The following is a 15575-nucleotide window of genomic DNA, read 5'->3' on the forward strand; positions in this document are numbered from 1 at the left end:
GAGAAAGAAGTACAGTGTAATTCGGTCCAGATGCGCACGTACGTTCGCCCACGGCTTTGTTTTTCATGGCGTTCTGCTTCCAAGGCGCTAAAGTGCCTGTACGGAGCGAAGTTTGTTCCTGAGGGTGGTTTCATCCCGAAGTCCCCAAGGGTCGCTCTGAAAACCAGTCGTGGCGATGGCCAGTCATGGGATTCCCGTTCCAATGTACTCCGTAGCTCAACATAAGTTGATGAAACCACCAGCGTCGTCCGCACATGTGGCAGCCTCTTCAAAAGCGTCTATCAAAACCCCACCTGCTTTTCTGGCGCAAGAGGCGGTCGTCACACTATTCCATCCATAAATAAGTATGTATGTATGTATTTAAATGTGACGTCCGTACTCCGAAATTAGTAGGAATCGCCAATAGTAGAGTCAGCAAGCCACTCACTATCTTGGCCAACAAAGGCTGCCTGCGGTTACGCCACATTTTTTCCCTTCTGCTTCAGGTTCTCTGGGTATCTACTAGTGTCCGAGTTTTTGTCTCCAAAGATGCATTCGCGTTATCGCGCTGCTGGCTTCTCATCACACGTTGACCTTTGATTTTGGCAATTTATGCAGCCTCCCAGGAGTATGCCCGGTCCGGCGCCGGTGCACGGAGTAGAAAAGATGCACTTGGCCTGGTCTGAGCAGACATCTTCCATGGCCAATTTTTGTATGGCATCAGAGCTCTCGACTCCTGCGCGCAACCGCTCCAGACGGTTGGTGATTTCCCGGCATGGAAAGTGACGGGGGCGCTTGCTGTAGACTGCCAAGAACGGTAGCGTATGCCCGACAGTGCAGTGGCAGGATGCCGCATCTCGCGTTGCATACACACGCCAATGACACGGTAGTATCCGTGACCTAAGAGGGGAGGTGACGAGGCCCTTTCCAAGTCTGTCAGCGGTGGAGATTTCGGTTTGAAGCCGAGTGAGCCGCCGGAACACGGCCCCTGACCCAAGGATCTCGATTCTCGATGGTCACGGACTGTTAACATCTGGGGTGTTCGTTCGGTCATGCGGCAGTGTGCCGGGAAGCAATTCGTAGGTGAGCCAGTGATTTTCTGAGAGTGACGGACCATGTAATGCACACAGAACTCCGAATCTAGACCAAAATTGGCGGTTTTGCCTACGCTGAAAGGTGCATCCATCGTGATGCTACCACCGCTCTGTCAGCTCTGCTTTTCTTTGCCTCCTACTGACCTCGGCGGCGTACATCCAATTTTGAGAATGGAGAGGCTACTACATCATTGGACAGGATTCTCAAGTTCATCGCGCCGTCTAGCAAGATTCCTGGTAGACAGTTGTCTTCTGAGCCGGCGTTCATGTACAGCGGCTGTCTGTATGATGTATGTACTTGCGTGCGTGCGTGCGTGCATGCATGCATGTATCATGATGTATGTACCTATGATGTGTAAGTAAGTGCCTAGCCTCGGCTCAAAATGACGCCGGGGAACGGGATGCTACGTGGACTTCATTCCGACAGGGGAGGACAAAGATGAGGAAGTGTATCGAGGCCGTGGCATGTACAGTGGGTTCACAGTATTTCCGAAATTTTTGTATGGGGCTACCATGCAAAAAGTTTCAATACCGGCACCTGCGGTTCTGTATCGTATTGACGGATATCGTCGCCAGGTATTATCGTGTCTGCTTCCGCTTCTGCGGCTGTGGCGAACTGGAGCCTTGCTGGAGTCGACCTAGGGCTACCCTGTGAAGCTGTGAAGGCCTAAGTAAATATGCACAAAATTGTCGCAATCTTGGACACGCCGCGGACCACTTTTACTGGGCGCCAGATACCAATCGCATTGCCTCGTCAAGCCTGTCGTCGCATCGCTATGGGGGTCGTTGTTGTGATGTGGACAGTGGACACTGGCTACAGTCAGCAACGATGAAACAACAAACGAGATGGAAAAGACAGGCCTGCTGGGGCCGGTACCGCGGTGAGGAGCGCCGAATGTGCAACAGCTATTAAATATCCTGACGGCATATTGCACCAGGTAAGTTGAATACGTAGCGAGCCTCATGAGGCTATGCTGGGATTTGCTCAGGGTTGTTGTAGATTGAGACTGAAGCGGAGGGCCGTGTGCAACAATTCCCGCCACGCTGACAGTGCACAGACTCGGCCACCGGCAAGCCGACAAACAACTGGACCTGAACCCATAAAGGCAGTCGCGATAGGGAGTACCGGAAAATTGACACTTGACCTGATACATAGGTACTTACGAATAATAGCAGCAACTGTGGAATCTGGGCAGGTACGAAAGTAGCGTGGTACTCGGGCCATGTCGTGATGCCATGGCCGCACCTTCTCTTGGCAATCCGACCTAGAATCTAGGACAGGGAAGGTACGTGAGTAAGTACCTAGAATGTAGGTAGGTCTCGCGCTGACAGCTTTGGCTCTTTCTTCCATAACTTGCGACTGTCAAGCTTCAACCACCAACAGCCAAGTGGCGCGACGTTCAGGCTAGACATGCTCGAGTCCCCTCGGGACTTGAGTGCATGCCATACTGCCATGCTATCAGAGCCGACTTCACCCTGACACCGTCCACTGCTTGCCGACAAGCCGGCCGAGCATTTCCGCCGTCTTCGGTGACAAGTGCAATCACCCTCAAACCAAGTGCTGGACGCGCAACGGACCCGTTCATTCGAAACCTGATGTACAGAGTACAACCACCTTGGTAGGGTTCACGCCGATCACACATGCTCAAGCACTTCTTCACTTCTCATCATACTCCCTGTAGCATCGTCATTTCCTCGCCATCTGCGGCAGGCTGGCAGCACGTGCCGGCAATTCCTCCATCATCTCGGGCTTGCACTCGCTACATTGCTTGCAAGATGGTAACTTAGTCAATTGAACGGTTGCAAGTTGCTAGGTCTCTTGCCCCCTGATTTTTCGGGACCTCGTAAGGCTCCAGCACCGCAAATTCCGATGGTTCATTTCCTTGTTTGCCACACCCAACATCGAGTCGCGCTGATCTTCACAAGTCGGTTATCGCCCTTCGCCGTTCATGCTCGGCAATTTCTCAGCACCGGTTCAGCAGAAAGCGCTTCATGTTCGACACATCTCCACACCGTCATTCATTACGGACCCCTCAACTCATCAGCGGGTCTGACTAATAGCTGCAAGTCATTGCTCCCAACAATGCTCAAATAACGTTACCCATTACCCATATTACTAGCATTATCCGCACGTTGTCGATGCGAACGAACCAACCCTTCTGGCTGGGCTCCGCTTTCCAGCCAGGTGCGGGAGACCCCATGGCATGAGCCGAAACCTAGTCTTGGACAGCCTCCCTCCGTACTCCGTACGGTGGGACGGAGTTTGAGTCGCCATGCATGGGTCTCGTAGTACAATGCACAACTCACTCACTCGGCTGTTGTGGTGTGCCAGGTTCTCGGTTGCCCACCAGCCCGCCGGAAACCTTTTGGCAAGGGCATTAGGCCCAGAATCCCTGCGACAAAGAGAACACATGCACAGGCGGCCACACTTCTCCGCCACGGTCGGTTAAAGCATCCGGGGCTAACATCAGGACACATGTACGGAGGACATAACTACGCACTAGTACTGTTGGGGCCTGGCAAATATGATATGTGAGTACTGAGTGGATGCTGCCGTAAATAGTCTTACCACGTCGTCACAGATTGGGGGGCACCCAGACACGAACACACCTCGAAAAGAAAACAAAATAATTAGGGCTTATTTTTCTGCGTACCATTGCGAAAACTCGTCCACGTCCAAATTGGATATCGATATTGAGCAGCTAGTGATGCGGATTGTCCGGCAACGTCAGGATTCTGGACCTGGAAACGGCCAATGGCAGAAGATCATGTACTATGATTAAACAGGGCGCAGAGTATCTCAATCAGTTCTTCGACGTCCAAGCATGACGGCAGCCCGAGATTCCTCAACACACAGCTTCATGGCCACAACAGTCGGTCTACGATTGGTTGCAAGTGGACTGCCTGGTCAGTGTTACCAAATTAGCAAACGTTAGCCATGGGATCAACCGTGATACGCTTCCCACAGCCATCTCGCTCGCCGGCTTGTGGACAGGGGGTAGCCCTGGGCCGTAAAGCATACTGAAGAACAGTCCACTACTGCCGTTGCAGCAGGTAATCTAGCGGGGATGCCTCGCTGGCCCAGGCTTTCTGCAGGACGTGGCTCTCTGGAGACCGGATACTGTTTACCTTGGCATGGTAGTTCTGACGTGCTCACTGCGAGATAAAATATGCAGCTAAAAGTTGGCCAGGATTGGATACCTCCTCACACTACTCCGTATGGTTCCTTGCCACCAGGACCCAGGTCCGATCCAGTGTGGGAGCGAGTCATTACTGCCTGCCGAGAGGTCCCCTCCTCAAGCCAATAAAAATTAATATCGTCAACTTAGAGTCAGTCCCTTGTCGGAATCCATGGAAATTCCGCACGTCGTATGATTAATTGTTCCGAAATTGATGAAAGCCCTCATCAATCATTCCAATTGACGGCAATCGGCCGGCCCTATTTTTGTCCCTCCCAGGAATAGACAATGACGACAGCATGCTCGGTGCAATGCCCCAGATCGATCGGGTTGCCGAGTATCAAGGTCATACAACGCCTATGCTTCGTCGCCTGGTTTCCAAAAATCTCTGTCATATTCATCGTGATCGTGAGCAGAGAATACAATGTCGGCTATAGAGGAGACAACTCTCCAGAGTACGGTTCTGTTGTGCAATACCTTTGGAGAGTTTGTACTCCGTACTGATAGTATGCATCAGTCAACAACTAAGTACTAATTAACTTACCTACTACGTTGGAACGGTTGTCTCAAGCAGGACGAAGTTGGGGAGGAAATGCTTTGTTGGCGCAGGTACTTGGCTAGTTTTTCTTTTTGTCCGTGTCAGCTCTCTGCCACGTTGACCACCTGGCCAAGTGGCCTCCTGGGCAGTACGTGCATACTCCGTACACCAGAAACTACTACTATACTACTACTACTAACTACTACTGTTTACTACTCCGTACACGCTCTGCGGTCACCACTGACATCCCTGGCAGCTTGACACGAGGCCGAAACACCAGCATAGCGGCTGAAGTGGGCGCAAGCGGGCGCGATTCCATCCCGGGCGCCGCGTCTAAGGTTGTACGAAGTGTTTCCAGAAATCACTTTGGTGCTTCCATTCCAGGCGGTGACCACATCTAACGTAAGCTTCAGACACCCACCGATTGTTTGCGTGGAGCAATATGTCCCTGCTGAACATTGCGTTCAAGGTCGTCTTAGCATCAGCAAATATAGTATCCAAGGCGTGTCGTCCAAGATGTCGCGAGGCCAAGCGTCTAAATCCAAGTGGCGCAAAATCTTCATGATATCCCGTGAGGAGGACCACTGGCGTGGCAAGGAGGTCAACAGGTGGGCTTGGCGGCAGCAGGACGGAGTAGCCAGAGAAGATGTCTTACCTCTATCACTTGTCTGGCTTCAATCCAGCCACCCTTGGGGATTCCAGTTGGATTGTAACACTTCGCTGCTGATCCGGGCCTTGTTCAAGAATAAGCGCCCAAAAACCATTACTGGGCGCGTGTGTCCCTCATGGACCGCTTGGTGGAAAATCGGGTTTACACGTATTTCAAACATAACTTGGCGCTGCTTGCAAACGGCCTCAGCCCGAAGCATGCACTGCGACAACATGACGTGGCTCAAGCTGGCCGATGGTACATCCCCGAGGCCCAAGGAGTCCTCCCGGCCTGGGTGCCTACCCTTGACCTTTTGATTCTTCGTGAGATTATCAGCAAACGTCCAGCTTCAAACAGCTGGACATCGTTTTCACGAGCTCAACCTAGCTTGTCCATCAGCACAAATACAAGGCTATAAGATTGTGGATCAATCAAGTACACAGGCTGTCACGGCGGCACCTGGGCAGTGATGCCGATGTACGGCTTAACAACGATACTGGTTAGCCCTCACACTCTGGCCCTGCAGCTGACTGCTCCCCAGATCCATCACGTGTGGTCTGGGCTAGCCAACAGCACCTTGACTGATCGACTCGGATCTCTCTCCAACTGGGGCGGAAAAATTACACGCAAGAAGGAAAGCTCGGGTCTCCTGACGAGACAGGATGATGCAACGACAGGGTCAAGTACGCTGTGGAGGGGGGGACTGCGATGAGTGGTGTGGGAGTCGTTTCTCAGCCAGACGGACCAAGCTCCGAGGAAAGCGCTTGCTTCTGCTGGCATGTTTACCATCGCATGTGCTTCCAGGCCCACCGAAAGGGGACACGAATGGCAAATAAAAAAGCAAAGACTAAGCACATGGCTTTGTTACTCGGTACGGAGTCAAGAGATTACCAATTGGCGCCGCCGACTCGACCAGGTACTTCGCTTTCATATTGTTAAATAACTTGTCACGACGAGGTTGTGCCAAAGCCAATGCGGAGTCAAGGGCCCAATTGATACTCGACGGTTCACGAGAGTTGTCGGCCTGGTATTCAATGTCATCTCCAAGACACATACTGCGGCGAAACGCCCCGTGGAGTTCTCCTCCTCGCCCCGCCCCAACTGGACATGTATTACGTATGTATGTCTTGTGCCTCGTGGGCGCAGCCGTGGCAGAAAGCCGGGTGTTTCCGAGAGGCTCGATGTGCTTCGGTGACGTCGACGCTAGGATGAGGCCGGGGAGGCTCTGCTCTGGGTTCCCGGCTGTCAAGACTCAAGAACGTATGTACGGAGTATGGTGGGTTGAATTCTTCATCCCTGGGGAGGCCCCTCGGCAACGCCATGGTTAACAAGGAGAACAGACAAAAGAGCGAGCTTCTCTCGAATGGCTGGCAAGCGTGGACTCGCAATCAGACACGGCCGTTGGTCGCGCAGCGTGCTTCAGAATCATACGTTCAGTCACCTTGGTCGTCAGTCGGCGAGAGCTCAGGTCATGCATCATGAGCGGATCAGCCGTCACGGATGACCGAGACGCTCGGCCTCGCCTCGCCTGTGTTGAGCCGAGCTCCCTCCGCTCCCCTCCCTCCCAAAGCCCATGTTCCTCCTATTATTTATCACATAACCCTTGCCAATGAGCGACATCCAGTGACAACAGAGCCCCCGCCACATCTCCTCGCCGCTCGGTGTGTCGCTCTCGGCAAGGATGTGTGACGACTGACAACACACAACACTCCGGCCACAAACAAACGTCAGCCACGAAACTGCTGGCTGCAGTTGCAATCATGATCCCTGTCCATCGCCACACTCTCCTTCACCCCGTCAGTTGGGCCGCGCGCCTGTCTATTTGCCACACGGCACACCTTCTGGGGTTTGTACTGTACCAATACTTGGAGTCCTCTCTTTGACCAGGTCTATAAAATGCAAAAAAACGCCACCCGCGTGCCTCGGAATGTGGAAAACCCAATTCGCTACATGATGTACGGGCCCCTATTTCTGGCCCATCTTGGCCAGATATGCATCCACATCAAGATCCCTCAACGTCGTGGCCTTGTCCTTGACCTGATGCTCCATTTCCAGCTGGTACTTCTGCATCTTCTCCAGCAAGGGAGGTATAAAGGCGCCGAGGAATCGGATGGCGAGCAAGGCAGCATTGGTAGAATTGTTGATTGCAACGGTGGCAGTGGGCACGCCGCGCTGTCCAGTGTCAGCAACCATTCTGTGGTCTCTACATGCATCCGAGAGGATGATGAGGGGCCAAAATGTCTACATACCGGCATTTGGACAATGCTGAGAAGGGAGTCCAATCCATCCAGGTGTGTCGCCTTGACCGGCACGCCAATGACGGGCAGAGGTGTGTATGCAGCCAACATGCCTGGCAAATGAGCTGCGCCTCCAGCAGCTGCAATGATGACCTTGATACCACGACTTGCCGCATCCGTGGCAACCTGTGCCATCTTGTCAGGCGTTCTGTGTGCCGAGGTAATATCAACCTCCCACGGGACGCCAAACTGGTTTAGAATGTCAATACCAGCCTTGAGCACTGGAAGATCGGAATCTGAGCCCATAGTGACCAGAACAAGGGGATTCTCCTTTGCTGCCTTTGGTTGTTCCGGCGTAGGAGCAGCCCGAGGACGCAATGCTTTCCGTGATGCCCGAAGTCGTTCCTGGCGGATGACGTCGGTCATACTGAGCAACGGCCGAGCAAACTGCTCCAGGTCCACGATGGGACCGAAACCAGTGACGGTGATGTGCCCAATCTTACGGCTGGGCTTGGACTCTTTGCCGTAGAGGTGGACATAGACGGCTGTCTTGTTGCCATACATGGACTTGGCTGTCTCGACAAGCGGCAGGTGAGAGTCCGGCTCCGCGCCGCCCAGAATGTTGATCATGATGCTGGACGACACATGCGGTTCCAAAACGTCCGGGAGGGGCTCGTCAAGAATTGCAGCCAGCTGGGCCTTGAACTGGGACCTGTTGCGGGTTCGTCAGAGCCTCGACAAGACACTGCCAGCACCAGCGAGCGAGGGCGTTCACTTACATGTACGGGATAGACTCGATGGAGGCATGGCCGCTGTTATGGGGCCGGGGGGCACATTCGTTGAAGATGATGTCGCCGTCCTTTGTCAAGAACATCTCGACGGCGAAGACGCCTCTGCCCCAAAGCTTCTCGACCACAGATGTCGCAACCTTCTGCGCCCGTCTGCACACATCCGCAGAAACATTCCGAGGAGGCATGAACACCTTGGAGCAGATGTTATCCTCATGGACAGTCTCGACAGCAGGATAAGGAATAACACGCCTCATCTTGCCGGCACGGTCTTCTGTTCGGATGACCATGACTGCGAGCTCAAGCTCGAACGGGACCCATTTCTCGGCATAACATGACAAGTTTCCAAATTCCTTGGCCGCCTGCTCCAGATCCGCCCTGCTCGAAACCTTGAAATTGCCCCGACCGTCATACGAGTCCTTTCGGGCTTTGAGCATCCAGGGAAAGCCGAATTTTTGGGAGGCTGCCTCCATCGAGGCAGGCATGGCGTCGCCAGATTGGATTGCGACCTGCTCAGCAACTGGAATCCCTTGCCTCCTCAGGTACTCCTTTTGCTCGTACTTGTTCTGCACAAGGCGAAGAGTCTTCCACGAGGGGTGGATGGCGACCTTCCTGGTTGTGGTGGTCCCGTCGGCGTTGCGGATCTGTATGCCATTGGTGTCGATTTCCTCGAGCACCTCGGTTTCGATGTGCTCAATCTCGACCGTAAGGACGTCACACTTGGCAGCGAGCTCTTTGATCTTGGCGGGATCTTTGAAGGAGCCGGTGACGTGAAGGCGGCTGTTGTTGATCTGCTTGGCTGGGCAGTTTTCCACGTCGAGCACGGCAATCTGCGCACCCAGGGGGGCCCCACTTTCGCAGAGCATCCTCCCCAGCTGCCCGCCCCCGAGGAGGCCTACAACAGGAGACTTTGAGCTCATGGAAAGGAACGAGTGAGTGCGTATCCCGGAAAAGTAGTTGGATTTGTCGCGAGAAAGAGTGCAGTGTGAGAAGAATCTCGAGGAAAAGTATATTAAAAAAAAAAAATTATGGGGTAGCCGCGGTTTAGGTGGGGGTGGAGGGGTATCAACTCTAACCCTGAGACGTCCTTTCACCCCGAGGCGGCCAAGTACTTAAGTAGGCTAGGTCGGTTCTGAGTCTCTGACTCACGAGTACATTAGGCCTTGGTCATTGATTTTCTCTTAGTATACAAACTTCCGAGTTCTTAGCCACTCGGAGGTGACGACGACCAAGCTGCCACACAAAGAAGTTGACAGGCACGACCGAGTAGCTGCGGGATTCGGATGGCGATCCATCATCAGCCTCAACTCAACTCTTGCAGTGGCGGCTGCTCCCGCGTGCTGACCAGCAAAGTCTGCGACGACTCTTGGCTTCCAAATCGCTCAAGGAACAAGTCGCAAGAACCCCTTAATTACCCACGCATGTAGATATCACCTCCAGACAGCGCGGGGGGGGGGGGGCACGACTGCTTCGGCACGACGGCTCACCGTCCAGCAACTCGTCGAGCAGCCCGTCTCCGCCTGCGCAAGCATCCGCCGCTGCTCTCGGCTACGCGGAAAAGGCCAGGTGGCGAACAGCAGGGCAAAAGGATGACAACATGGCTTGCATGGCGACGCCGACACTACTGCCAATGCGGGCAGCCCGGACGGGACGAGCAGCGAGAAGGGCCAAGCATGGCGTGTCGTCAGTTCGCCCGAGCGATCTCGTCATTCGAAACTAATTCCGACAGCTAGAGTCGCCTGCGCATTGCGAGTAGCCCGCCCGTCTGTCTCGCGTGCGACGACCCTGTGTAGACTGAGAGGGTTTGCCAACCCGGCGAGACCACTGAGCCGAGCCGGCCGCACCGGCAGACATTCCAGTATCATCCGACGTAAGGACTGGTTGCAGGCGATCCATGCTTCCGCGCTCGTGCCATGCCATGCTGCGAGGAAAGCAGTGGCACAGCCATCAACGGCGCGTCTGACCCTACCACGTCCGCGCAGAGGGATCGATCTGCCGTACTTGGTTGCTACGTGGAAGCCAACAAACAGTCCGCAACTGAGTGGGAGTGGCGCTTACTGTTAGGGTTCAGAGACCGCGTTTTTCGAAAACTGACGACGGGCGATTCGAAAGGGGGCCTAGGAGCAACATCAGGATGGGCGCGGCAAAGTTGGGCATCAATCCCGCCTTGAGAGAAAAGAGTAAAAGCTACCTGTCTACCTGGAGGTAGCCAAACTGGCTTGTCTTTCAATATTCAATACGCGCGCTCGGCAAGCTCTGGCCAACGCCAAGCAGTGAGACAGAGGGCTGGCTGGATGCAGGCACGCGACAAGTTCCCCTCTGTGTAATGTAAATCAAACACCTCCTGCGCATGGCTGGAAACAAATTCCAGGTGTTTGGCCAGAAGCAGCGCGGCCCATCCAAGATGCCTTGTTCCACGGCACGGCTCGGGCAACATCAGACGGCCAGGCAGACGAGGCACTCTGGAGAATCGTGCCGTGAATCGTGCTCCCATCTCGATAATCCCCGTCGTCTAGAATCTAAACCTAACCCCCCGAGGTATCCATTTGCTCACCCTTTGATGCAACTGCCTGCTCCTTCGCAATCCTCACCCTGTCCTCTCGCCATTGAACAATCCTCTGCTTCAATTCCGTTTGTGGAATGGCATCATCAATCGTCATGGGCTGCCGTGTAAATGGGTCCTTGGCGTCACTCAGTAAATGCTGCACAATGGTTGATCTATCCACGATATGTCGACTGGGCAGGAGCACCGGGTCCTTCATCAGGTCGCCCATGATGGGGTCCTCGAACTCTGCTGGGATATCGCCCAGGTCGAGCTCAGCCTGGTCCAGTTCGTGTTTCGCCTCTTCGAATTGCGCCTTTACCTTCTCCCATTGCGCTAAATCAGAGGGATCCTTTGCGTTCTTGGATGTCAAGATGCGAGTCACGCGGTCAAGGACTTCGGATTTGTAGGATCGCCCGTCTGCTGCAACAGCATTCACGAATACGTGCGAGTAGCCGAGGTGGAGATAAATGTCGACAAAGTCGGAAAGGAGTTGGATGGGCCGAAAATGATACTTGTCCTTGTTGGAAACGGACAGCTCTGCGGCAGCCTTTTTGCCAGCCAGGGTCTCCAAGTTGTAGTTCAACATGCTTGCTAGGCGAAAGACAATTTCAGGCATGGTAAACGACTCGCTCAGCGCTTTGGTGAAGAGCTTCATCATCTCCAGCGTCTCGTTTGCCAACTGCATGTACGACGTAGCTTGTCCGCCGAGTGTTTGCAGCTCTTCCTCCTTCTTCTGCCGATCTTCAGCCGACAGAGAAGCGTTTTCCAGCTCTCGCTCTAGACTTCTGATCTTGGGAAACTTTGTGAAGGCCTCGTCCAAGACATAGGTAGCATCGTTCAGTAACATGTTCACAAATTGAACAAAGAAACCGCGGTTCGTTCTGCACCATCGTTAGCGCGTTCCCAATCAAAGCATTGGCGTCGTCTTGAATCCATGGACCTACTTGCTCTCCCGCGTCAACTGCTGTTTGTAGACATCATTGCTCCAGACGCATTTGATGACCTGGAAAATTTCGTATCGGATGTTGAATTTGTCATAAAAAGCAGTGTTGGCACCGGTAGACTCGCATTCTATATAGAACTTCATCAGGGCCTGCAACAGGTATTCGTTGGCAAAAGGCAGCGTCATGAGCTGATCGCCAAAGACTCCCTTCTTCAAGTGCATGAATGGCCAGGTTCCGGAAAACAGGAGTGAGACCAGTGAGGACTTGAGATATGGGTTCTTGATGAATTCAGATGATCGCAAGAAAGTGATGCACAAGGCAATCATTTCGTCGCCGACGGCACTGGGAATAATTTTCGGAAGGAACCTGGGCACGTACGTTAGCTAATGGTTTGAGATATCTTGGCAAAAATACATGGAACCGACCTAAAGATGAACTTGAAATTGTCCACAATGTTTTGTAGGGCATATTCCGGAAGACAAGCAAATGCCTCCGAGTTGTCGGAAGATAGGGGTAGCCTAGTGTCTCATTAGCATGCACGATGGGAAATTGAACGGCCTCGCCCGACGTACCTGATCAGTTGAGTCTCTTTACCAGGTTTGTAATCTGAGTCAGTGACAAGTCGTAATAGCCATACAGCGACGTAACGCATGAAGCGAAGCGATGTGCTTTGCATTCGCTCGTCAAGCAATGCGCCCTCAATGGCATGCTTCAGCGCAATCGTTTTTTCCAAGACATTGGTGTGTCGTTTCAGGGTTTCTTCGAGCAGTCTAAGTTGATGGGGTATATTGACGAGTTTAGAGCGTTCAGCCTCCATGGCCTTGATGTGCTTGTCCAGGTACTTGATTTCTCGATCCAGATTCTTGAGCTGTGAATTCAACGCCCCGCTTCCATAATGATGGGCCGCCAGGGCGAGAAAAAAGGCCTCCGAAATGAAATTAGAATCTCCTTGGACCTTTTCTGCGTAGTATTGGTCGGCAGTGGCTTGGTCTGCGTTCAGTTTCGTCTCATCTTTGATGTCGACTCGGGGCTGTCTCCTGAAATAGCGCACATCAATCTTGTCCACCTTACTGAAGTCGTTATCCATGAAAGGCTCGCAAAATCGGTCCATGATTGTGGCCACGTTGAGCATAAAACCATCCGAGGCAACTTCTCGAGGGTCAACTTGCATGGCTCTCCTCTTGTGATTTGTATTCAATATATATGCGAACCAGTCGAGCGTCCTGCTTCTCGTGTCTGGGCCGGCGCGAATAAAAGCATTGGCAATGACAAAAAGATCATCCTGGTGCGCTCTCAAAACGATTCGTAAAGACTCCTGGGCATTGGCAATTCTACCTCTATCAAGAGAGCGGGCGCCGGGGAAGTAGCTTTTGATGGCCTCGGGTTGAAGGGGGGAGATGCGAAAAAAAGGGCCGAGAATGGTGTGCCGCTCAATGCCAGCAGCAGACTGTGCCTGGTTGAAGGAAGGGTGTTGGGCAAGATTGGCAACGAGTACGGGAAATCGCGTATACGTGAGGAGAGCCTGAATTTAAGGAATGGGTTAGCCGCAACATCTCTAGTTTGTCAGCCGCCGACGGCACGGACCTGAACATGGGGCTTGTACTCGTCCCCCAGGGACAAGGTAGACAGTTGGCTGCTAATTTGGACCATGGCATCATTGAATAGGGCGGGGAACGCTTCATCCTCGCCAAATCGCTGGATAGCTTCTGTGATAAAGTCGACACAAAGACCACCGTCGGCCTGGATACCTTTTAACAAGTAAGGCACGAGCGTATCATGCTGAGGGTTTGGGTCACGACTACACATTGTCAGTCAAAAGCACGACAAACGATGGCCACGATTCGTATGCCATGATGGAACGAACCCATAAAGAGCTGGCATAGTCAACGCGAACAGGCAGTTGCTCATGCAAAGCCGCCTGGCCTCGTCGAGAATTCCTTGTCTGGAAGCTGAAACATTCTTGGCCGTATTGGACGCCCTGACAGCTCGTTTCCAACAAGGCAGCAGGTACTCTAGAAGAGGTTTCGTCGGGTCCCAGATGCTACAGGCCTCTATGATGGCCTGGTCAAGAGTACCAATGGATAGCTTCAGAGGGCCGCCAGAATCGTTCAGCTCCTGGTTCAAACTCGGTAGAAAGACTAGACGCTGGCCTTGGGGGTCTGTCATATGGTGAGGATCAACAGAAAGGCGGAAGATTTGTGACAGCACCCGATGTGCATATTCCTCATCCGTCTCGGGCTGCTTCTGCTGCTGCTGCTGCTGCTGCACTGGCTTTGGAGTTTGTTTATGAGCGGGCGGTGCTGAATCGGCGTCGTCAACATCAGGCGCGGACCGTTTGCGAGCAGGACGGGAACTACCTGTGGAGGCGGATGCATCTCCAGCTACCTCGGCGTCTTGCATACCGAGTTGGGCAAACGGATTTTGGCTCGACTGTGGTTTTGTGATGGAAGTCACGTTAATCTTTGGTTTGTGGGCAGAGGCTTCGGAGGTCTGCGGTTTCAGTGCGGATGTCGAGGATGATGCTGCGGGTTGATTCGAAGGGTTATCGGTATTATTGTCTTGGCTGGGTTTGCGTGTCAGATTGCCCAGCATGGCAATGCGACGTGCCCGCATCTACAGACACAGTTAGCCGGCGTGTCGTTTAAGCCATCATGCTTGGGTGGGCGATTCGGTATCTCGAAGCACCGACACCGCAAGCATGGAAAGAGAGGGCGAGGACTTGCATGGTCTCTGTCTGGGGCATCATCGGGCTCGCTGGGAGGGGGGCGATCGTTGGGATCCATGATGGCCGACGTCCAATGCCCTCGGTGTGTGAGGAAGGAGATGAGGTGTGGATGGGAAAGTAAAGTTGCAAGTTGAAGAAGTTGAAGGCGACTCAAGGACCAGACGCAAGGCTGACGTCGAGCCGCGGTGCCGATGATTGTGGAATCCAAGAGAGCCCCCTGAGAAGCTGCCCACGTTTCGAGAGTCCAGTTGACTTGACTACCAAGTTAAGTACTGAGCAGTGAGATCTAGTGGGGTGGCGGGGCCGCCTGAGCCGCCCGCGACATCAACTAATCCGCGCCCAAGTGCCCCCAGTCGACACCAACAAGCGCGGCCATCATCTGCAGCGCATTTATCCTCCAGACATCAACCAAGACCAGACGAGCCCCGACCCGAATCTCGCCAGCTCTCACATAGAAACTTTGACAGTATATTCAGTGGACATGATAGAGCTCGCTCCGAGGCGGAAAAAAAAAAAGAACTCCCCGAGAAAAAAACATCCGCGGTCGTCTAACATTGTCCCCTCCCGCAAATGTCCGCCAAAGTCCGCTCCGAGTTTGACGGGGCCAAAACTAGGCCACAGCTTATTCGTGACATTTACTTTGATTCGGCCCCAGCTTCCTAGCAGGCCCTCATGGCGTCAAGGGTCAACGACAAGTTGGTCAACGGTACGGAGTAGGATGTACGTGTTACACGTGCAATAGGATTTGTCATTACGTGCCACGAGCAATCATCAACATTTCCCGAGATTTCCACCTAGCATGTCCATGTCGTACGTCCCCTCTTATTGTTGATGGCCGACGTAAAAACAGCGCCGTGTATGGCCTCGTTTCCATTTTGACGCCAAGCATTCGTTCCT

At 53.3% G+C, this 15575-nt stretch overlaps 2 protein-coding genes across 2 annotated transcripts; both read right to left on the reverse strand.

Moving 5' to 3' along the window:
* Positions 1 to 7404: 7404 nt before the first annotated feature.
* Positions 7405 to 9384, reverse strand: MAM_04091 (phosphoribosylaminoimidazole carboxylase; the record flags this gene model as incomplete). Its single annotated transcript, XM_040827271.1, has 3 exons — positions 7405 to 7611; positions 7689 to 8388; positions 8456 to 9384. The coding sequence occupies 3 exons, from the start codon at positions 9382 to 9384 to the stop codon at positions 7405 to 7407; spliced, it is 1836 nt and encodes a 611-aa protein (XP_040679396.1).
* Positions 9385 to 10989: 1605 nt separating this feature from the next.
* Positions 10990 to 14545, reverse strand: MAM_04092 (ubiquitin fusion degradation protein 2; the record flags this gene model as incomplete). The annotated part of the gene is made up of 6 exons (XM_040822890.1): positions 10990 to 11890; positions 11954 to 12319; positions 12379 to 12471; positions 12526 to 13475; positions 13538 to 13751; positions 13818 to 14545. The coding sequence occupies 6 exons, from the start codon at positions 14543 to 14545 to the stop codon at positions 10990 to 10992; spliced, it is 3252 nt and encodes a 1083-aa protein (XP_040679397.1).
* Positions 14546 to 15575: the final 1030 nt, after the last annotated feature.

Source organism: Metarhizium album (assembly GCF_000804445.1).
Source record: "Metarhizium album ARSEF 1941 chromosome Unknown scaffold_8, whole genome shotgun sequence".
NCBI lineage: Eukaryota > Fungi > Ascomycota > Sordariomycetes > Hypocreales > Clavicipitaceae > Metarhizium > Metarhizium album.